This window comes from Temnothorax curvispinosus, unplaced genomic scaffold, assembly GCF_003070985.1.
Source record: "Temnothorax curvispinosus isolate PA1 unplaced genomic scaffold, ASM307098v1 QBEX01009342.1, whole genome shotgun sequence".
Lineage (NCBI taxonomy): Eukaryota > Metazoa > Arthropoda > Insecta > Hymenoptera > Formicidae > Temnothorax > Temnothorax curvispinosus.
This window is the reverse complement of record NW_020219122.1, coordinates 72,357-94,853: the sequence shown is the minus strand read 5'-3', so window position 1 is coordinate 94,853 and position 22,497 is coordinate 72,357. Positions and strand designations below refer to the sequence as shown.

General features: G+C 41.5%; 5 protein-coding genes across 6 annotated transcripts; 3 read left to right on the top strand and 2 right to left on the bottom strand.

Moving 5' to 3' along the window:
• The first annotated feature begins 60 nt into the window (after nucleotides 1–60).
• LOC112458898 lies at nucleotides 61–3,549 on the top strand. The gene is made up of 7 exons (XM_025022724.1): nucleotides 61–668; nucleotides 783–1,070; nucleotides 1,309–1,420; nucleotides 1,507–1,834; nucleotides 1,966–2,171; nucleotides 2,354–2,545; nucleotides 3,278–3,549. The coding sequence occupies exons 1-7, from the start codon at nucleotides 277–279 to the stop codon at nucleotides 3,527–3,529; spliced, it is 1,770 nt and encodes a 589-aa protein (XP_024878492.1). The 5' UTR covers nucleotides 61–276; the 3' UTR covers nucleotides 3,530–3,549.
• A 457-nt stretch (nucleotides 3,550–4,006) lies between these two features.
• On the bottom strand, nucleotides 4,007–7,188 carry LOC112458899 (protein SHQ1 homolog). Of its 2 annotated transcripts, XM_025022725.1 has the most exons (9): nucleotides 6,711–7,188; nucleotides 6,446–6,636; nucleotides 6,194–6,357; nucleotides 5,694–6,095; nucleotides 5,489–5,612; nucleotides 5,247–5,410; nucleotides 4,951–5,105; nucleotides 4,829–4,873; nucleotides 4,007–4,338 (listed from the first exon to the last, which is right to left on the bottom strand). In XM_025022725.1, exons 1-9 carry the CDS (start codon nucleotides 6,851–6,853, stop codon nucleotides 4,215–4,217), a joined length of 1,512 nt encoding a protein of 503 aa, XP_024878493.1. In that variant the 5' UTR covers nucleotides 6,854–7,188; the 3' UTR covers nucleotides 4,007–4,214. The 2 variants fall into 2 exon arrangements, with proteins under 2 accessions (XP_024878493.1, XP_024878494.1); XM_025022726.1 differs by lacking the exon at nucleotides 4,829–4,873 and having other exon boundaries at nucleotides 6,711–7,187.
• A 19-nt stretch (nucleotides 7,189–7,207) lies between these two features.
• LOC112458905 (serine/threonine-protein phosphatase Pgam5, mitochondrial) lies at nucleotides 7,208–9,860 on the top strand. Its single transcript, XM_025022733.1, has 5 exons — nucleotides 7,208–7,533; nucleotides 7,850–8,028; nucleotides 8,750–8,964; nucleotides 9,080–9,210; nucleotides 9,296–9,860. The coding sequence occupies exons 1-5, from the start codon at nucleotides 7,364–7,366 to the stop codon at nucleotides 9,444–9,446; spliced, it is 846 nt and encodes a 281-aa protein (XP_024878501.1). The 5' UTR covers nucleotides 7,208–7,363; the 3' UTR covers nucleotides 9,447–9,860.
• LOC112458903 (nuclear speckle splicing regulatory protein 1) lies at nucleotides 9,729–11,370 on the bottom strand. Its single transcript, XM_025022730.1, has 2 exons — nucleotides 11,281–11,370; nucleotides 9,729–11,180 (listed from the first exon to the last, which is right to left on the bottom strand). Exons 1-2 carry the CDS (start codon nucleotides 11,292–11,294, stop codon nucleotides 10,043–10,045), a joined length of 1,152 nt encoding a protein of 383 aa, XP_024878498.1. The 5' UTR covers nucleotides 11,295–11,370; the 3' UTR covers nucleotides 9,729–10,042.
• Nucleotides 11,371–11,859: 489 nt separating this feature from the next.
• LOC112458894 (carboxypeptidase D-like) lies at nucleotides 11,860–20,955 on the top strand. Its single transcript, XM_025022712.1, has 15 exons — nucleotides 11,860–12,349; nucleotides 12,423–12,667; nucleotides 12,774–12,929; nucleotides 13,102–13,277; nucleotides 13,606–13,753; nucleotides 13,852–13,949; nucleotides 15,876–16,375; nucleotides 16,780–17,256; nucleotides 17,349–17,623; nucleotides 17,883–18,057; nucleotides 18,124–18,503; nucleotides 18,568–18,709; nucleotides 18,791–20,276; nucleotides 20,356–20,529; nucleotides 20,629–20,955. Exons 1-15 carry the CDS (start codon nucleotides 11,879–11,881, stop codon nucleotides 20,760–20,762), a joined length of 5,037 nt encoding a protein of 1,678 aa, XP_024878480.1. The 5' UTR covers nucleotides 11,860–11,878; the 3' UTR covers nucleotides 20,763–20,955.
• Nucleotides 20,956–22,497: the final 1,542 nt, after the last annotated feature.

The following is a 22,497-nucleotide window of genomic DNA, read 5'->3' as shown; positions in this document are numbered from 1 at the left end:
AAAAACGGACCGCAGTTTCCGCGCGACCCGTATGTGTATCGCGTCGACGCGATTCCGGGTCAATTCCGGGTCAATCTCTCGAGGCTCGTCGCGCGCGCCGATGTATACATGTCACACGCGCACACGTGCGTGCGCGTTATACTGTACGTAAATGCCACGATAATCTGCGTCGTCTTCCCGTCGAAACACGTATATTATCTCGTTACTATCGCCCCCGCCGTTGGGGACCCGCGATACCAAAGTATATTTTAAGTGTTCCTCCTTTATCGCGTTCAGATGAATCACTTTCTGTTCGGTCGGCGCGGTCCGGCTGAACCCCGAGCCAGCATATTCCCGTCTCGAGGAACCGAACGATGGTCCGTTAAAAAAAGTCATCGCGATCAGTGGTGTGCCATGTTAGCGTTAGCGAAGATCGCGTTATTCGTGGTCGCGCTCTTCTTCGTGAGTTTCGTGGAAGCGAAGTATGGTTTTTTCTCGCGCGTCCTCCGATCGAGTTCATCGAGCGACGATGATCAATCGTGGGACCTATCTAGCGCGTGGGAGCGCCGAGGGGATCGGTACTTGGAGCAGTGTCGTTTCGTCGACGCATGGAAGGAGCATCTCGGCTATGTGAGCGTGCTGGCCTTCCTGGACACTGCCTGGCATTACAGCTTCCGACAGGCGGTCATGTAAGCTCGCTAAGATCGCGACGCATCGAAGAGAAGATCATCCACGCTTCTTCTCCTTCCTTTCCTCTCTTTCAATTCTTTATATTTTTATTTCTCCATTAATCGAGCCCACAGGCTGGAGCTGCTGAGCTTGCGTTTGCGGAAGTCCGGCTTCCCGGACATACGGTTCTTCGTGATAACCCCGCCATCCGACTCGATGGAGAACGAGAGGAGCGAGGACGATCTCGAGATTGAGGTGTGGCGGCAGATTGAAGCGAAGCACAGCTTCGATATGGAGAGCCTCGTAAACAATGACTTTCTCAAGAGTAACGAATCGGGGATCGTCTACCTGCAAGACGATCCGCAGTCTCGTTTGTGGGAAAGATTCGGCGCGTCGAGGGACCAAGTGATCACCATCGATCGGTGAGAAAAAGAGAAAAGAGAGCGATCTGAGAAAAGCCGACGAGAGAACACGCGCAGAGATTGATTCTCGCACCGTCGCTTTCTCGGATCTATCTGTGAGAAGAAATAAGCGCGTCCTTGTAGACAATTTAATAACATTAGTGATACCGAAATAGATATATCAGACGGTTCTCCAGTTGATTACTTTAGATGGACCCCGGTGTCGACCAGCATTAAAAACCAATTGACACGATTTTAGATGCGGGAAGTTGACATACGACGTGATGATGCCGTGGAGTATCCTGTTCTTTCCTTACGTGAAAGGGGCTATACTGTCCACGTACGAGGAGGACCCGTGCGGCGGATGTGACGTGAGTGAATTTTTTTATATATAACATCTATTTCTCCAGATACAATATTATAGTTCACGTAACATGGGTAATAATCGTCGGAATAGTTTCAGCCTACCATCCATCAAGCACCGAGTCACGAGGAGCAATTAACGACCGGCGAGGAAAAAGTAAATCCGGAGCAGAGTAAGACCGACGCTAACATTGATGCAATCTGGACCACCGAGAGTCTGGAGGACGCCATTCTGCGCCACGAATCGTCGTCGGAAGAAGGGCGCGAGGAGAGCACTGCATCCTCCATCCCCCTCGAGGAGGTCACGAACGATACCGATCATCCAACTGTCTCGATAGAATCGCCAACGGAGTCCACGACTTATCGGTACAATACTAACAAAACTGAGTCTCAATTCGACGAGGGTGGTTCGGACTTGGAAGGTACACGAAAATATCGGATTTTCGGAAAAGGGATTTAAATCCAGCACAATGATTCGATAGTTCAGGCGATAATGACGATCAACAACCTTGTGTTAATTGTCTTAATTATTCGAACAAATCATTGTTTGCAGATAGGAACACGACACCGGAAAACACCGAGAATTTCGGGGATGACATATTTTTACCGTTACGCATAATTCTGTACGCGCCACACGTACATAAAAACAGCGAGAAGACGAAGAAGCACTCGCACTTGATCCTCACGGTCGGCGATCCTGACCTTCATGGACATCTTGATTCCGAGGTCGACGTCGCATCACCGACGGATTCGTGGCGGGTATTAATTGACACCTATCGCGTTTCTATTAATTTAATTTGGTTCATTGTGTCTTGGTTACGCGCGCTTTACTTGAGATATTTCTCCATCATGTCTATCGTGACAATCGAGAAAAGAATGAATTTTTTTGATTATTCTTAGATTTTAGATAATTGATATTAAAATTTCTCGTGAATTTTAAGGGCGCCGATTCTAGCGTAGAGGGCTCCGAAGAATGGAGACCGATGGAAACAGATGTTAATCAGAATTATACGTTCGACAAAGATGAAAGCCCAGGATTGTACGGCGAAGTGGCGGAGTATTGGAGGAACTATGAATACAGCGATATCATTGATAGAAACGAAACGTTTAACGATACTTACAATAACTCTACGGTAATCATCAACACGCATTCGTTTTATAAATCCATCGTATAAATTTTTGTCCACTATTCAAAATTATTGTCATACGTCATCGCCGAAATTCTCGTGTTTTCCGGTGTCGTGTTCCTATCTGCAAACAATGATTTGTTCGAATAATTAAGACAATTAACACAAGGTTGTTGATTGTCATTATCGCCTGAACGACCGAATCGTTGTGCTGATGGATAGACCCCTTTCCCGGAAGTCCGATATTTTCGCGTATCTTGCGAATCCGAACCACCCTCGTCGAGACTCAGTTTTGTCAGTATTGTACCGATAAGTCGTGGACTCCGTTGGCGATTCTATCGAGACAATTGGATGATCGGTATCGTTCGTGACCTCCTCGAGGGGGACGGAGGATACATGCTCGCCTCGCACCTTTCTTCCGATGACGATTCGTGGTGCAGAATGGCGTCCTCCAGACTCTCGGTGATCCAGATTGCATCAATGTTAGCGTCGGTCTTACCTGCTCCGGATTTGCTTTTTCCTCGCCGGTGACCTTCGTTAATTGCTCCTCGTGACTCGGTGCTCGATGGATGGTAGGCTGAAACTATTCCGACGATTATTACCCATGTTACGTGAACTACAATATTGTATCTTGAGAAATAAGTGTTAATACATTTAAAAAATGCACTCACGTGCATTTTTAACATCAATTTAATTTTGACATTTTATATTTAACGTTAAAATAAATTTAACCTTTAGGAGCATCTTACTGATGTCAACGACCACACGAAGAGTTTCTCGAAGCCTGAAGAAAGCTACTCTGTTGCGAGTATTACGGAAGATCCGAATGTTGAGAGTTCCACTGATTCACAGAATGTTGGATCAAACACGATGGAATCTTCGAGGCCGAATAACATGAATCAGGTCGATAGGGAAGAAGAGCAAGACAAATTAATAACTGAACATTATAAAAAACTTATACCTTGGCTCGATTACAGATTAAGCAAATAAATCATTATATTTTTGTTTAATGGCATCTTGTTAATGAAAAAAAATTTCCTGTGTTAATACACTTCCATATTCAAGTACCATCAGAATCCGGAAATTTCTGCCCGATCACTTAAAAAGGGTGTTTTCGTTAATTAGAATTAGATACTGAATAGATGACAAATTTTTAGTGCTTCGATTTTGATATAGATTTGACCGAACAAAGGCTATTTAACTCGAATATTTATTGAATAGAAATACTTACTATATATATCTCAGATTAATCACAGGTCGAATAAATAAATCTCAACGTTTCTTAAAAATTATTATTTTATTAATGAGAATATGTAGAGTTTATGTTACTTTTATAACAGGTCGTATATAATATAAAAAATTATATAATATCTAGCTTTTACAAACATATATATATACATATATATACCTATATATGCCTATATATGTACATACTGTATTGGGAAGATTATTTTTAAACATCACAAAACGAGATTCTCATATATATACAACGCGAAACATACGCACATAAATATAAAATAATGTACGTAAATATTTAGAAAACAACAACAGTGTATTACTATGCCTTATTAGTAAATTAAGCATATACTTAAAAAATTATATGCTTATGGAGAAGTCGATGTTTAATTCAAATTACTTTACATGATTATTCATTGAGGCCATCAATTTTTCCCATTCATTTGGGCTCATCATCTAGGTCGTCAGAATCTAGACTACTACTGCTACTACTGCTGCTGCTTGACGTATTGCTATCAGAATCCGTGTCACTGCTATCCGTTGAACTCGAACTGCTCGATAATCTGCATTTATATTCAACAATTTAAAAAAGTTGGAAATGCGTTGAAGTAATCAGTATTATAAAATGTTTTATTCATGCATATTATTCGGTTATTAAAACTGTTCATCATTCACCAGGATTTTTATTATCCGGATATTAAAAAACGCGAACTCAGGTTCAAATACCATTTGGATTCAAAAGTTTTAGGCCAATTATTCAATACAAAAATTTTCATAAATTTCTAGTTGAGTGACAGATATATTGTAAGTTTGAAATGTTTTTGACTCTGTGGACACAATGAAAATTTATTTCCAAAAATCCAAACAGTATAGTTATATACAGTGGATATTTTATACAATATGTAATAAAAGAAGTTAGGCATTATATATATGTTACATCAAAATACCCAGTAAGTTAAAATACATAGAAACGAATAATACAAATGCCCATTATATACAGATGTGTTAAACAGCGACTGTTAACAATCAAGCTAGATATATGAAAATACTTACAAATATTTAAAAAATTTTTGGTTAACATGGTATACATTCTTTGGCCTTCAAAACAAAATTATACAGAATATGTAGAATATTACCAAAGTAAGAAAGTAACGGAGCAATGATTTCCGACTCACCTTTCCTGCGTGCTACCATTCAGAGACATTTGCTCAACGTTGTTGGTCATTTTGTGAATAGTATTTTCTATAACAAAATCTTCTTCTTGAACAGAATAAGTTGCCACTTCCAGTTCTATTAAATCTAATCCCATATTTGCTTTGTTTGGATGAATCTATATAAAGTAATAAAAAATTAAATAAGCAGGTAACGCGTGGCCGTGTAAAAGTGATCGATATGTAATCGGTGGATCTCAAATTCAATCCCAATCTTCTTATCTAATATATTGCTTTTAAAGAATTTTAAGGGTACTTACTTCACTTAATGCAGAATGAAGCGATTCTATTAATGATTCAGGTAAAGTTTGCAACCAAACTAAAAAATCCTTTACATACAATTGGTTCAGTATGTATCTCGGTTCGTATGAATTATTGAACAGGCTATGTATCTCGCAGAAGCGTTTAACGATGTATTTCCTTCCTACGCATGAAAATGTTTGAGATAATAAAAGATTATAAATAGATAGACGGACATTTTGACGTCTCAATTTATACTGACCTAATGATAGAACGTTTTTAACGTCTTCAAATACTTTAATAGAAAGTTCCCAATTTCGGTAAAGTGGATAACAAAGCGACCTTCGAATGCACGCTGTTATAACCTCATCCAAAGAAGTGAAATTCTGAAAACATTTGATAGAAGTTAATTTCGTTCGCGCTCTCTTTCTTTCGTCTAAAAGCGCTTCGTCAATTGATAAACATACTTGGAACCAACATAAAGTAGAACTCAGTTTATTAATGGTCCAGCTGCTTTCCGTAGTGTTTTCTCCTAACGTAGTTCGATGATTATAACAACTAGCGTATAGGATGTCGACCACATTTAAACATAATTTTTGTACATCTTCAGAGCTTAATAAATATTCTTTGTTTGGAAGTTCTTTTAACAGATCGCTCTCGGTTTCGCTGAAGGCAACTTGATCTTTCTGTAACGTGTCCCATTCCGCCGTATATGTAATGTATGGCTTACATTCCGGCTGCACGAGATCTGCCATATAATGTTCTTCGGAGAAATCACTTAATTCACGCTGTTCCCGCAGAGTTTTCCTTTCTACCTCGGGAGTTGCATCGGGCGCAGGAAGATCTATTATCTCCTTGATCCATGCTGCCTAAATGTAGGAGGGAATCACAAATCATATATTATTACTAATAGCATAATTATCGTATGCACTTATGACATCGAAAAACACAGATTGCAAAGACGTACCTCAAAGGCAGTTAAACTTCCCGATATTTTATTAGCAAAACCATACTTCGGGGAGTTTAGAAGAATTGCCTCCGTTTCTACAAAATTATCCTGAGGTGCAAACCAGTTGTTTCCAGAACCGTCTACGCCATTGTTCATGTCCGCTGAAGCCGCGGATGGATTACCTAAGATTGTAAAAGAGATATTATACACCAGTAATGACATACATATAATTGTATACGACACTTTCATATTATTATTCTTGTAACTTGCCGATCACTTCGATGTTGGGTATGACGGTGCTCTTGTTCTTCGACGGTGCCAGAAGAGTCGTTATCATCTCCAAGTTCTCAAAGTGCTCCCCTTTGTTCACCTTGGAGAAACGCAAGGTAAAATCACCCTTCTCGCAGTCGTAGGCGCCGGAGGACGAGTCGTTCTCCTCTATCTCGCCCGGCAGCTGCAGTCTGCAAGGAATCGTTCGTCGAACATATTCGGGAATTACATTCTGAGATTCGCGAATAACTCGCCAATGCCTCACCTGAGATAATACGGGGTGGAATAAAAGCGGAAGTCCGTCCCGTCGACGGATGCCTCCGCGTCTTTGATATTCGCGTACGGAGCGTGGACGATTATCGTCACCTCCTCGTCGGTCTGCGTGATCTCGAAGCGTGGAGTCAGCATCGCGTTTCCTTTCCTTCCCGGAGTGTTGCGAAACTTATTTATATTTGGACGCCCCCGTCTTGCACAACGCGCGAGCGAATATAGCCGACGGACAAATCGCCGTGCGAGAGGAAGAACGAGCGCGGCGCCGCTTTGTTCAACGGGACGCGCTGACCCACGTGGTGCCGCGGATTCGATCTGTCCGATCTTCAATCCTGGCGAACACGCGTGCCTAAAGTCAACAACAACACTGGCGACGCGACCGACTCGACACTCTCGACAGATCGAACGAGAGACGACAGGAAGCGACGGATCCTGCGCCTCAGCGCCTGCCTGCGCCCGGAAGTGGCAAACCAGTCGTGACGAACAGTGACGAACAGTGACGAAAGGGTTGGGTTCACGTTGGGTTAGGTCGCCGCTACCGCTCCGGCTCGAGAGAGTGACGTTCTGACGTTTCTGTTTCGACGTTTTTCTTCTCGGTTCTCCTTCGTTCTCTCTTCGCGCGCACGTGAAGATTACTGAAGAGTGAAGATGCCGTCCGTTTCGCAGCTGCAGAAGTGGGCCCTCGGACTCGGCGCGGTGAGCGGCGCGTTGTTGTATTACTACAACGCGCAACACGGCAACACGAGCCCGCTGCACGTCCACAACTCCTGGACGACGAATCACACACCCTCGGTGAAGTGGGACCACAACTGGGACAGGTGACCTATCTCCCGTTGAAGATCCGTTTGTTTTTCCTTCCGAAAAGTTCACTTTCCTCTCGACCGGCAGGATTGTTGGAAAGCGAAGTTTCTGCCCGTACAATTCATTCTTCCTTATTTAATTCTTTTTTGCCGTATATTGAACAGAATATTAATAATTCCGTCCCTAAATAAAGTTGCATTTGATTGGAGTAAGAGTTAACAAAATGATACGGTTATCACTTCATAAGTTGATCACTGATTGATCAGAGTTTGGTCAAAGTCCGTCTCTTTCGAAAGCAAAAGAGAGAAAAGGTTGTGACGTTTGTGTTTGCAGACGAGATCCAAAGAGTTTGGTGATGCCGATGAAGATAAACAATGAGAACGACGAGAACAAGTACAACGAAAAGTTTGAGACGAAGAAAGCGAAGGCTGTGCGACACATACTCATGATTCGCCATGGGCAATATCACACGGAGGGAAAGACGGACGCAGAGAGAGTGCTGACCGAACTTGGTATGCCTGACGAGCGTTAAAATAACGTAGTTGTCCCAATAGTTGTCTTCGTGCCGTGATTTCTCTTAATTTTCGACACGTATCACATCTCTGGAGATCCTTACTCTCCTCGCATAATCTGAAGCACGTCCCCTGTTGAGGTCCCTCTCCTAATTTTTAGCGCTGCTTGTTTATTTCGTACTGATGGAGTTTTGTATTTGCATATAGGTCTCGGGTTAAAGCTCCTGGAGGTGCACAATAATTTGTCACCATAACCGGCAAACCACACAATTTCCGAAGAGAATGCTATAAGAATTCTACTGCTATAGCATTCCCTAGGTGTTGCTACTAGGATAATACGCTTTCTATCTACTCGCATCTTCCATGACGTTGCATTGGAAGATGGCTAATAAGTTATCTTGCGATAAGTATGTAACAATTCGTGATACCAGTATGTTTTGTTCCATCGTCGCATATATATCGAGAATTAACACGTTACGCTATGCTAAAACTAGCGATATTTCTGAAAGTGTAATACCAATATTATTTTAGTGCCTGCTATTATTTTTTTTAAAGGGGCTTTCGCAGCTTATGACGCAAATTATTGTGTGCAACTGGACTTTTTGTTTGATTTCTTTCTCTTTACGTTTCCCTAATTTCATGCTTATTTCGTGTAAACCTTTACGACATATAAGCGCATACATATGACTTGTCAAACTGTATTTACTTTGTTATTATAAAGGCAGGAAACAGGCTGAAACAACGGGGAAGAGGCTAGCGGAATTAAACTTGCCTTACTCATTGATAGTAAGATCTACAATGACACGCGCCCTGGAAACTTCGAAAATTATAGAAAAGAATCTTATAAATGTGCCAGTTGAGGACGACAGTCTGTTAATCGAAGGTGCGCCTATACCTCCGGAGCCACCCATTGGTCAGTGGAAGTCTGAGAAACATGTGAGTAGAACATAAACTGATCGTTGTGTTTGCATTATCGAATATACCGAAAAGATTTTAAAATTAGAATTCTCGCAACGCATAATATAATTCGCGCGATCTACGTACATTCTAGTTCTTCCAAGATGGACCCAGAATAGAAGCGGCATTTAGAAAATATTTCCACCGTGCGGATCCTAGTCAGGCTCACGATTCTTACACCGTTCTTGTATGCCATGCAAACGTCATCAGATATTTCGTTTGTCGGTAAGACTTTTTCTTTTATTAGATTGTTCAAACTTAACAATATTCTTTCTATCGTGTACATATATCTTTCGATTTCTTTTTCAAGGGCGTTACAATTTCCACCGGAAGCATGGCTACGGATAGGCTTGAAACATGCAAGTATTACTTGGCTCTGCGTTCTTCCCAGCGGTAGAGTTACTCTCTATTGTCTAGGAGATACAGGACACATGCTACCGCAAAATATAACTTCTAGCTAAAAATATATGACTTGTATGCAACAAATTATACAGACATATAAATAATATTATATCATCGATAAGCATATCGACATGTACATCGAGACTGCGTTCCACAAGATGTACAAATCGACCTCGTATTATTTTCTTATCGCAAAAAATAATTAGCTTTTTACATGGCTTTCATCTTGGATGCAATTGCATGCAATTGTACAGATGTGCGGAGAAAAAACTGATTGCCTAAAAATAGTATTTTAAAGTAATAAGCATGTGAAGAAATGAATGACTAAATGACATTTAGAAAAGTGTTTATACTCGTGCATTTGAGTGTATATATTTTCTTCTTAGCTGTAATATCTACATAAATTATAAAAATCGTCGTCTGAGCATTTGGATTGTACGTATTTTTAAATACACTTGCAGTTTTCTAACGTTATAAAATAAGTATTTGTCCTTAATTTTCATTATACACATTTTTTTACAGTCGAACATCATGCCACTTTTGTACAATTTTAGAATAAGATCAGTATTCCCGTTATTTGATCGATATAAAAGTGAAATGGACAGTACGATATTGACATTATATAAAAATTAACATAACTATAAATTAATTGCATCTAATTTGCTGCAGCCAGTCTTTTTGCCTTCCTTTCATAATACCTTTGTAACGCCGCTTCGAACACTGGTCCTACCGTTCTCTTTTCCCAAATGGAAGATCTATCTTTCTTTTCAACAGGTTTTTCCTTACTCTCAACTTTTTCATTTTCTGGAGTAACATTGTCTTGAGGTGTCTCAGTGTCTTTTACACTTGCGTCTCTGTCCTTGGTGTCTCCAATATTTTCGATCGTATTCCCATGGGTTTTGTCTAATTTTTGTTTCTTTTCCTCCGGCCCTTGTTCCTCTGCTTTATCAGCCTCCTTGTCCAGCGAAACGACGGTTTGATCTTTCTTCAACTCCTCCTTACTCGTCTCCGTTTCAGAATCAGATTCGTACGTTTCTACGACTCTTTGCCTGTATTGCCTCAATTTTTTAGATTTTGTAACTATTCTCTGGCTCTCCTCCGTTTCGTTTGTCCTCTTATCTGCCGTTACACTTTCTTCATTTGCGCTGCTCGTCGAAGTTTTCCTTTCCCTCCGCTCGGTACTCTCCTCCTTCGCTTTATCATCTCCATCTTCATTAGTCTCACCCTTGTACTCAACGGTCTGTTGATATAAGTGACGGTAAAACCCTGACATATCTCGCTGCTTCGTCACATCGCCGATAGCTTCCAATCTATTCATCTTCGCCTCCTCTTCGTCCATCTTCTTAAATTCCTCCAGTTTCGCCCTGTACGCCGACGTGACGAAACTCTCCTTGTCCGCGAACATCTCGCCCTCGGCCTCGCGTTCCTTCTGCACCATTCTTTCTATCCTGTGCTCCTGCTCCTTCTTCCTTCGCTCGGCTGTTTTCAGGAGCTTCTGTATGTACTTAGACTTCTGCTCCTTCTGCCTGCTCGCGCTATCCGGCTGGCCCTTGCCGCGTTCCAGGTCGTCGTACACCTCGTCGTACTGATAGATGGTCGGATCCTCCTTCAGGGCCTTCTGTATGTCCAGCTTCGTCTGCTTCTTCATCCTGTTCTTCTCGCTCTCCGCCTTGAGGGTCTTCCTGACCCAGTCGGGGCCGTCGTCCTCGTCGGAGGCATTGTCGTCCCCGAAAATGTTGCCGAGCTTCGGCGCCGTGCTCTGCTGTTGCTTCTTCGGCAAGATCAGGCCGTACCTTCAACATTGAATTAAAGAAACATCAAGTCGCGAGTGATCGAGTATTAGAGATGGTATTAAAATCCCGCGCGATACAATTAGAAGCCTTTGTTACTCACTGTTTATTAGCCATTGCCGAGCACCGTCGATTACCGTAACGTCCTTGAATCGCGGAGAAACCTAACCTCAGTCTTCTAACTTAATCGGCTCGCGTGAGTCATGTCACACGCGATCGCGGCCTTCTCGCGGGTACCGCGAATTCATACTTAACAACCCGCCGAACGAATAAAGTCCCAAGACTATGCACTTTTAATTTTACAATTAGCCCAGGGGAAGCGATAACGTTGATAATTGCCGCGTGCCGCGCGTTATCGCCGTTTATCGCGCATGAACCAACGAGAGGGAAGAGAGAAGGACGGTCGTTCGACTCGCTCGGATCGGGATTGGGATTATCGGGAAAGGTGACGGGTGACGTTGCTCTCCCCCTCCTCGTCGACACGTCGCCCACTCGTTTGGCGAAATTGGCGTTTGGCGTGCGGACGTCAGCACTGTGTATATATGCGGAAGGATTGAGGGGACGGCCCTTGATATGAGCCTCTGACGGTCTTCCCCGAGGTGAGGATACTGGCCAGGAGCGCGCGCGAGGTGCTAGCGAGGAATTCGTCGTCCAAGAGGAGCGCGCGCGCGAGAGAGAGAGAGAGTAAAACGGCCCCGGAAATGGACGGCCTACGTCGCGGTGTCGTCGTCCTCGCGCTCGTCTGCGCCGCGGTCACCCTGGCGAACGGCTACGCGCTGAACGCCGCCGACGAGGAGGACGCTGCGCGGGACGGCGACTACGTCACCACGTCCTACACGCACTACGAGGACCTGCGACGACTGTTCGATTCCCTGGCGCAACGATATCCGCACCTCGCGCGGGTGTTCTCCATCGGGAAGTCGGTGGAGGGCCGGGACCTCCTCGTCCTCGAGATCTCGGAGAATGTCGGCCGACGCAGCCTCGGCGAGCCCATGGTCAAGCTCGTCGCCAATATGCACGGCGACGAGGTCGTGGGCAGGCAGTTGCTCATCATTCTCGGACAGTACCTCCTGGACCGCTACGGCAAGGACGATCGCGTCACTCGGCTCGTGAGCCAGACGGACATCTACCTGATGCCCTCCATGAATCCGGACGGTTTCGAGAATTCGGAGGTGAGATTCCCAGCCGCGCTGTGCAATCGTAGTCGCGATATCGCGGACAATTTGAGACGTTCTTGCGTTTCAGGAGGGTAAATGCGAGTCCAAGGATGACTTCTCGGGCAGAGAGAACGCCAATCACGTCGACTTGAATCGGGACTTCCCCGATCAGTTCGACAGAAGGCTCAGCCAGCTCAGGAAAGGCATCTCCATCCTGAACGGTCGCCAGAACGAAACGGTGGCTATGATGACTTGGATCGCAAACGAGCCTTTTGTGCTCTCCGGCAATCTTCACGGTGGTGCTGTAGTTGCCAGCTATCCATATGATTCTGGGTATGTTATACAATCATTATGATGGTTGTGAACACATTGTTAAATTGTTCTAGCTTACGTTATTGGAAGTTCTGTCTGTTGTCTGACAAGACATGTGTCGTTCTAGCATTCTAAAAACGTGCTGCATAGAGAGTAAAAGTCCGGACGATAATTTATTCAAGTACCTCGCCCACGTTTACGCCGACAATCATCCACAAATGCGCAGAGGTGACGCTTGTCCACCTGAGATATTCCGAAGTGGCGTTACAAACGGAGCGTATTGGTAAGAATAAGCATATTGCGTCTTTTAAAGTAATTTAAAGTAAAATTTAAGATGATGGATGATCAATTCCTAAAATAATCTTCACAAAACCGTTAGCTTATTATTCGCAGGAACTGAAACAAATTTCCGAATGGGTTTTACAAGATCATTAAAGTTTTGAATTTGTTGACAGGTACGAAGTAATTGGTGGAATGCAGGACTACAATTATGCCCGCTCCAACGCATTCGACATAACGTTTGAGCTAAGTTGCTGTAAATATCCTCCCGGCTCGACGATACCGGAGCAGTGGCAATTAAATAAAGAATCGCTGATTAAATATTTGGAACAAGTGCATATTGGAATAAAGGGTAAGGATGTTTATATATACGTTGTGTTTTCATGTTGGATTAATTTTAGAAAGAGATTTTAAGGTAAAGGTACCAATACCCGGACACCTTTATTATTAAGTATAATTCGCGTTATAAGTATAACGCGAATTAAAATCAAAGATAAAAGTATTTTTTCTCGTAATTTGAAACTTCAGTTATAATATCCAAGCGTTTATTTTCATAAATTTATATTTTTTTAACGGTATCCAGACACAGATACGTGTCCAGGTATTGGTACATTTCCTATGGTTAAGTGTCCGGGTATTGGTACCTTTACCTTACGATCCTACCTGTCTTTCGTTTGCAGGTTTTGTACGCGGTAAGGATGGTAAACCGATCCAAAGAGCAAACGTCGTTGTGGAAGGAATAGACCATAATGTAACGACCACGTCCAATGGCGAGTATTGGCGTTTACTACTTCCAGGAACTTATTCGGTTTATGCTACTGCATGGGGGTATGTAAACGTCATAATTCTTAAACATTAACACGTAACATGTCGTGCCAAACTGAAGAATATTTTTAACGTACCTGTTTCTCTTTTTTTCTATCTAGATACGAACCCAGCAAACCAGTAAATGTAACTGTATTAGAAGGCACACCGATGATCCTTAACTTTACATTAAACAACAAAGAAGTATTTTATGAACAAGGTAAAAATGACATAAATTATCCACAAATGGTACCAATATCACTTTTTAACAGACTACCATTCTATGAGCTAATAGATGAGTACGATGACCAGGACTACTCGTATTCGAACATTTAAATTATCTAACGGCACTGTTATCACGGCTACATTGTTTATCTAACATGTATCTTTTTGTCTAAAATGTTACAAGCTATTACTAACCACATCATTCATTCATTTGTGTCGTTTTAATAATTTATATATTTTGTTTGTACTATAACATTAAAGTTTTTATATTAGTAAATAATTTTATTTGATATACAAATATCCTATTAAAAAATTTATTTTTTAAATATCAGTTTTCATTACTTGTTTTTTTAGTAAATTTTTTGTTTTGTTTTAGCGAATTAATGTTGTGAAATTCGGATGTACGCATCTTTAATAATTTGTGACTGCAGAATCTCTTATTTGTTTCCTGACATATTTCGACATGGCATTCTTTATTATTTAATAAGATTTTAAGACATTAGACTTATAATTATACATATATACACAAGGTATGGAGAAATGAATCTCACTAACTGCATATGGCAGAGAAAAGGAATAAGGATTTTAAATATATTTTTCTCATAGTTTATACGTGAAATAAATAAGGAAAATATTTTAACTATATTCCAGTTTGTGGCAGAAGGCATATATTTATTCTACCATTGTACTTATATGTGTTTAATCTTAATATTGTCTTATTCAAATGTATTTCTTTGTAAACATATTTTGCATATCTATATGTAAACAAACATTCCGCGATTGCATTTAAAATTTGTATGAATACAAATTTACATGAAATTCTGCACATTATTAACAAAGATACAAATGCCCTGTCTGCAGATTGGAAAGTAGTATATTATATCAATATACAAACAAGAACAAATTAACCGATCAAACATATCTTTACAGATAATACCTATTACATTGTAGACTACGTATATTTTGAATCAGATTGAAATTTTTACATGGTTATAAATGGTTTACATTATATTTCATAATTTATATTTCGTTTATACATATGTACTTACAAGCACAAAAAACAATGAACTGCATATTTTTCCTTTAATGGAAAATAGGTAAATCGTTAGATAATAATCATTAATAGAATTATTTTTTATTATTAAATAATATTATTAGACAAATTACGGAGTAGATATTGATGTTGCTAATATATTGATATGTGTACAGATGTAAGTGAAGCTTTTTTGAGGTACTTATTTTTTTTTATTGATATTTTATTTTTTGCTTTTAACGAGATTAATTGAAAGGATAGATTTTGGCCGAAATTCTGTAAATGATGGTTGGAAGCAAAATACGCATGACAATACAAAACGTTTTGTCTACCTTATTTCGTGCAAGGCAACTGCAAGTATACAAAACAAAAGAAACAGACGTACTGTGTTTTACATGTACATACCATGTGAGATACATAGTACTGCCAATACCCATTCTATTGTATCGGGAACTATACTAATGTAGATCTCTATGTGAGGACACGTCACAGTGGCCGATATATCATATAATCTGTATAACAATGTATGTTCCAATATTTTCCTTACAAGCATGTATTGTTCAGAACTAGAAATAAAAGTATTGTTTTCGTCTTGAGCAATGAATAATTTACTCAATACTTATATCCTTTTCCTCTCAGTGTCGACCACGTATATTATTATTTATTATATACACGTATTATTTTTACACACAACTGATCATTTTATCTCATTCTTTTCGTTTTCTCTGTACCTTGTGTTTTTGTGACATATCCATCTCTTGTTTCTGTTGTTTTACGTTGTTATATATAATTTTAAATCTGTGCGATCACATACTGGCGCATTTCGACGATCGTTTCTCTGAAAACTTTGCGTTCGATTCTGACAACAATCATGATTGTGCGATACAGGAGAAGGTACGGTCGACGAAGTGATAAGACCCGTCGACAAGTATGACTTTTATCACACCGTGGAGTTCAAGCATCACAACCACGTCGCGATGGAGAGGTATCTGAAGGAGCTGACCGCGAGTTATCCCAATATCACGAGGCTCTACAGCATAGGGCCTTCCGTACAAGGCCGCGAGCTGTACGTTGTGGAAATCACGAAGAATCCCGGCGTTCACGATCCTGAGAAACCGGAGGTGAAATACGTCGGAAATATGCATGGGAACGAGGTGGTCGGCAGAGAAATGCTGCTGCTACTGCTGAGATATCTATGTGAGAACTACGGCACCGATGAGAGGGTCACGCGGATAGTGGACACCGTCAGGCTTCACGTGTTGCCGAGCATGAACCCCGATGGATACGAGGTCTCCAAGGAAGGTGACGTTTACGGGGCGAAAGGCAGAGCAAACGCGAAGGGTGTAGACCTCAATAGAAACTTTCCCGATCAGTACGAAATGAATGATGTACGTTCTTCCGATATATTTTCTTTCTACATTTACATCACATATATTTGCTGATTTATTTATTATCTCATTATTTCGATATATCAATTATTTATCTCGTTTCGACGAGTGATACTTTAAAGAGGAGAGAGTGACGTATAAATTCTCACTTAACTTTTTACGTAATTGCTTTGAATGGAGAATAAAATAGATTATTTAAGCTTAATTTTTTTTAATTATAATAAATTTAAATGTATGCTCGGAATACTCGCCTTTCTCTGTAAAGCTATGATATAAAGTTTATATGACATTTTCTTTTCGTTTTAGATTCTAGATTCACTTCAATTATCGACATAAAATTACGAATTCACGCTGCGTATCGATTTGTACAGCTAAAACCGCGCTTATTTAATAATATTTTTCAGCTTAATCGGCACCAGGAACCCGAAACCAAAGCGGTGATGGATTGGATAGCGAGAATCCCGTTTGTGCTTTCTGCTAATCTTCACGGAGGAGCGTTGGTTGCGAATTATCCTTATGACGATGGACCGGAGAACTTGGCGTCCAACGTCGCGAATCCAAGCCCGGACGATGCCGTTTTCAAGATGCTGGCGTCGACGTACTCCAAAGCTCATCCCCGCATGCACCTAGGCCAGCCGTGTCCGCCGATAGCGAACGATCCCTATGGCACGAAGGCGCTCCTCGAGGAACGTTTCCCGGAAGGTATAACGAACGGCGCGCGTTGGTACTCCGTGCCTGGCGGTATGCAGGATTACAATTACTTGCACAGCAACGATTTCGAGATTACCTTGGAAGTCGGATGCATCAAGTTCCCGAACGCCAGCGACTTGCCGAATTACTGGCTGGAGAACAGGGAGCCTCTTTTGCGTTTCATCGAAATGGTATAGCTTTTTTAGCAGAAGCGAAGAGTCGGAGAAACATACGTATGATCATAGCGGCTAATTTTTATCTTCTTCACGTTTCTTTCCCACAGTCTCGCAAAGGTATACACGGCACGGTGGGTTCGTCCATCGGCACCCCTATACCCCATGCAAAGATCTCGGTCGAAGGTATAAAGCACGATATTTATACTGCCGAAAAGGGTGATTATTGGCGCATATTGATACCAGGACGATATAACGTAACTGTCAGCGCAGTGGGATACGAAACACTCACGCAAAGTGTCGTCGTACCGTCGTATGACGAAAATGTCGGGGATGGAGAAGTAACTCTGGACTTTACGTTAATGCGTGACGACCCTCAGCACTGGTATGATTACTTATTACAATTCCAAACGCACTCTGCGATCTGATCGCGCAATATGAAACCGAAATTGTACTTAATAAGGTGAAAGGCTGGACAGAGTAACTTCACGAATAGACCCTTTACATGACTTTTCGAAATATGTTTCTTGCTCGGATTTGGCCCACGAAGATGACTCAAGTGGTTATATTTTATTGTTTAACATTTGATTCTTGGCATGTAAAAGATATAAGAATTAATTATTTATCTGAATATCTGCTTATAGGTCATCTGCATATGATTTTCGATTGATGGTGAACTTGCAGAATGGTTATTTAAAAAATTCCGACTTGAGCGCTAGATTCAGCCAGTTGGAAAGTCATCAGCCCGACACCGCAGAATTTATAGCTGGCGATTCGTTGATCAGCATGGCCATTCATTCGCTGAAAATCACGCATAATGTGAGTTTGAATAAACACATCACCCATTATATTGTTCTTTATTTAACTTAAAATCGCGCTTTTCAGATGGGATCACCTGATGAGAATAAATTTCGCATCGCATTGGTGGGAGGATTGTTCGCCTCCCAGCCGGCGGGTAGGGAGATTCTATTACGTTTGGCGACGCATATTCTTATGGGAAATCAAATTGGTAATCCGCCTATCCAGAGGCTACTGGATGACGCTATGCTGCATTTCATTCCCGGCGTCGATCTAGGATTCGACAACGTAGAAGAGAGTAATGATTGCAATCCTGTAGTCAAGGACGAAATAGGAGAGAAGTTGTTATTAGAGAACACTGATGCGTCTAAACAAATGGATAATGTTACGGATGCATTTAAGAGACTGTTACAGACTGAAAATTACGACGTCGTTGTGTTACTGGGAGGTGGTGCCTCGCAAATCAGGTAACGCAATTTATAATTTGCGAAGAAATTTGGCGGGGGTTGCTGATCAATTTTTATCCTTCAGTTATTTGAACGACGATCTGAATACGTTTAAAACGCTCGCCGACGTTTACGAGCATTCGAGACACAACGAGATATGCAGCCAGTCGAATAACAGTACGCAACGTTTGATGAATTTCATACAGCGCACTTACGACACGCAAGTGGTAAGCATAATCGTCTTTCTTCTCACTTATTCCTATTATATTTTTAATTCATCACTAAACATTCGTTTTATCTGCGTGCAGATGAGCGTCAGTCTGTCGTGTTGCAAGTATCCGCGCGCGGACTCCATTCCCATCATTTGGCGCGAGAATCTGCTACCGCTTATGGAACTTGTGCAGAGTCTCGCGAGCGGAATCCGCGCGATGATAATGGACGAACACGGCGCTCCGCTTCGAGAGGCCACCGTCGAGATCGGAGGAAGAAGCTACAACGTGTCGCACAACATGGCCTACTTCAAAATGATACTGGTACCCGGCGAGTACATGTTATCGGTTTCCTGCGAGGGATACGTCAGGCAGGTGGTGAAAGTTTCTGTGCAACGGCAAAGCATAACGAATAAAGACGTTAAGATGGTGCAGGCGCAGAGGGACACGACGCCGGCAATCGACAATCGCCGCAAGCAATCTGAGAAGCTGAGTCACGTCAACCGCGCTTTGACCAATTTGAATGCCAAGTATCCGCGACAGACGACCTTACACAGCATCGGCAAAACCGCGAAGGGTAACGAGATTATGTGTCTAGAGATCGGTTCCCACAACGATCAGAAACAGATAGGGCGACCTGCCATCGTTTTCTCAGCCGGGATTCTACGAGCGGAACCAGCGACCGCTGGAGTGCTCTTGCACTTCGCCTCGTATCTCTTGGACAATTATAAGCAAGATACTATGAGTTACATAGATGATTTCTCCATATATGTGATTCCGGAATTCTTCTCGCCTGACGAAAATCCCCCCACTTGCTCGCCACGGTTGGCAGGGTTGCAGTTCCCGATTCACGGGAAGCTGGATGAGGAAGCGGCCACGATCACGAGCTGGTTCAAGGACGTGAACGCCGTGTTGGCTGTGAATCTCAATAGCGGGTCGCGGCACATCGAGATCCCGTTCGGTCGCGATTATGGGAAGGTACGCGAGCGAAAGTACGAAAGCGACGATGAGGATTTACTGCGACACTTGGCGTCGGTGTACGCCGACGCGAGGGCCGACAAGCTGTCCGCGAGCACGAGATGCAAACCGGACTGGCACATCGGCGTCAACAGCGTGATACACGCGGCGGCGGGAATTGGCGGAAAGAGAGGTCCGCTCTTGATGGATTACGCCTACTTCAACACGAGCACCTTGATGATGGACGTGTACGTCACCTGCTGCACCACCGATCCCTCGATCGCCGTGTGGCAGGAAAACAAGGCCAGTTTATTAGCCTGCATGCAGGAGATGAAGAAAGGCGTGAGAGGACACGTCACCAACGAGGAGGACGAACCGATCGAAAACGTCGTCCTATCTTACGACAGGTCACCGCATCTGATTGAAAACGGCAAGTCGGGCTTCTACTCGATTCTACTTCCGCCTGGGAGTCACAATATAACGGCCACAGCGTCTGGATACCACGCAGAGACCAAACTCGTCTCCACGCCCTCGTTCGAGGTGAAGAAATTCTCAAGAGTGATGTTCAAGCTCGTTCGCGACGACAGTGTCATGGGAATACCTAGACTAGTATTTATCATGATAACGGGTAAGTCAGCCATGGAATTGTCTAATGAAGAGACTAATAAAGATTTATAATATAAACGCAATGTGCAATCCGATTGCAGGTATGATATGTTTCGGCATCGTTTTGTGCTCTATATGCATGTGGGCGAGGTGTCGAGCTTCGGAAGATACGGAGAAGGGCAGAAAGGGATACGCTTTCAGTTTACTGCAAGACGGCGGTAGCTTCTTCGACGACGATGAGAAAGAAATCGAAATATTCCGAAGACCGGTAAAAGGTAATTATATCAACGTGTCGTAACACTCGGTAGAGATTATCAGGAATAATCTTACAAATCTTATTGTACAAATCCTAATTTCTGCCTGTCACAATCCAGGATATACGTCAAACGACGTCGCTGAAGTTACCAGGCCGTATTTCGATGACGATAACAGTTCCGATGATGGTAGCGATCTGGAGTTTGTTCGGCCCGAACGGGAATGGAGCGACACAATATCGAGACAGACGTGATAGTGAATGTTTTTGTACGAAATATATACGATATTGTTGCAACGCATGCGATAAATTTAACAAATTTTATATAATTTAAACAAAGAGAGAAGAGGCAATGTTTGCGGGATAAAAGCAATTTTTAAGTGCTGAAATTTACGAAAGTAAGAATCAGGGTCCAAGCATGGAATATGTACTTATATTTTTGCTGCATTTTTTTTTAGAGGTAATCGCGTTACTTTCTGACGATATTTACATTATTTTGCATCGTGTCAAAGTTTAAGGAGCAGAATGCAATTTTGTAGAATTCTGTGAGAAATGTTACATAAATACGTAAACGTCAGAAAAATTTCCATTACGGTAAAATAAGACAAGCGTAGAATCTTTTTTGAATTGTTAATTTTTACAAGAGTGAATGTGGAAAGAAAATGTCAGTGCGTTCAGGAGACTATCATATGTATCATATTAAGGCTATACGTAATCATCACATTAAGAACAAACACGAATGTTAAAATAACGTGAGAAACATTCAGCCGTTTGTTCTTGATATTAGCTAGGATTTGTACATGATGAATCTTTCTTATTTATGTACGTAGATCGCACAGCAGCTTTAATTAGCGAATGCTGAAATCTAAGAAAAAGAGGCGCTTTCCTAACTTCTATTTCTTTTCCGAAGTAACGTAATTCCAGGGAAGTAAAGAAGTGTAACTTTTTCCGAACTACTTAGATTTCAGCGTATCTTATCACATCTGTAGCAAGCAAACGAATAATTTAGCGTTAATCATAATTTACGCGAAGATACTTCCGTACGCGGGTCATTCCATGTACTAAGAAATAATATTCGGTACTTACGATTAGCTGCCCTTTGGTACTTACTAATAGCCGTATTCATAGTCCTTTCTTAAGGATAAGGATTCCTTGTTTCTCATTCTATGTTTCATAAATCTTAAGGTTCCTTGATCGGTCAAGGAAGGTTTATGAAATGTAGAATAAGGAACAAGGAATCCTTATCCTCAAGGAAGGACTATGAATACGGCTATAAGATTTAGAAAATTAGAGCTGTCAATTATAATAGCTGTAAAGGAATAATTTTTAGATTATCGCAGGATCTTAAAACAAGTAAATCTTTCTGTTAAGCTAAACACGTTTGCATATAGAAGTTTTTACCTGTGTAAATATACCAGAAAAATTTATATCAGAATTTTGAACGAGATGAGAAAGGGGAGCAGACGCCGATAGAACCCTTTACTTGGACTGCTGACTTTTATATCATATACAACATACAAATCAATTATGTAATACAGGCCTCTGTATAAATTTACAACTGATGAAAGTTATATTCCTACGATAGCAGTGCACGAAAGTTTTCAGGTTGTTAAACGGTCCCATTAAAGAGTCTTTTCCAATTATATAAAATGCGCAGCGAAAACGATCTTGTATTCTCTTCCATCGTGCGCAAGACTGTGTTAATCGAAATTCCATGTACATACAACGAATTCTAAATTTCGTCCGTAGGATAGTCAAGAAAACATGAAAATGTAATGCTGTGCAATTCTAATCACCTCTCAAGATTTCCACCTTTTTCTTACATGGTATCCTATAAGCATTTTGTGAATAAACCTATTTTTTAGTAGTAAAATATGTAATTAATTCCATCCATTAATTAGTTTACTTAATTAATAAGAAGAGTGATTAGTGATTAGTCTTCTAAAGAGCAATATTGACCAAACTTTAATTAGCATGATCAATAGTGATC

Excerpts from the sequence above, each read along its gene's own strand:
- LOC112458898 (XM_025022724.1), top strand. The coding sequence starts at position 277 with ATGAATCACTTTCTGTTCGGTCGGCGCGGTCCGGCTGAACCCCGAGCC. Across the intron at positions 1,071-1,308 it reads CAAGTGATCACCATCGATCG|ATGCGGGAAGTTGACATACG; the intron begins GTGAGAAAAAGA and ends ACACGATTTTAG. Across the intron at positions 1,421-1,506 it reads ACCCGTGCGGCGGATGTGAC|TTTCAGCCTACCATCCATCA; the intron begins GTGAGTGAATTT and ends TCGTCGGAATAG.
- LOC112458899 (XM_025022725.1), bottom strand. The coding sequence starts at position 6,853 with ATGCTGACTCCACGCTTCGAGATCACGCAGACCGACGAGGAGGTGACG. Across the intron at positions 6,637-6,710 it reads TCCACCCCGTATTATCTCAG|ACTGCAGCTGCCGGGCGAGA; the intron begins GTGAGGCATTGG and ends GATTCCTTGCAG. Across the intron at positions 4,874-4,950 it reads AATGGTAGCACGCAGGAAAG|GCCAAAGAATGTATACCATG; the intron begins GTGAGTCGGAAA and ends TTTGTTTTGAAG.
- LOC112458905 (XM_025022733.1), top strand. The coding sequence starts at position 7,364 with ATGCCGTCCGTTTCGCAGCTGCAGAAGTGGGCCCTCGGACTCGGCGCG. Across the intron at positions 7,534-7,849 it reads TGGGACCACAACTGGGACAG|ACGAGATCCAAAGAGTTTGG; the intron begins GTGACCTATCTC and ends TTGTGTTTGCAG. Across the intron at positions 8,965-9,079 it reads AGTGGAAGTCTGAGAAACAT|TTCTTCCAAGATGGACCCAG; the intron begins GTGAGTAGAACA and ends CGTACATTCTAG.
- LOC112458894 (XM_025022712.1), top strand. The coding sequence starts at position 11,879 with ATGGACGGCCTACGTCGCGGTGTCGTCGTCCTCGCGCTCGTCTGCGCC. Across the intron at positions 16,376-16,779 it reads ATCAGTACGAAATGAATGAT|CTTAATCGGCACCAGGAACC; the intron begins GTACGTTCTTCC and ends AATATTTTTCAG. Across the intron at positions 17,257-17,348 it reads TTTTGCGTTTCATCGAAATG|TCTCGCAAAGGTATACACGG; the intron begins GTATAGCTTTTT and ends TCTTTCCCACAG.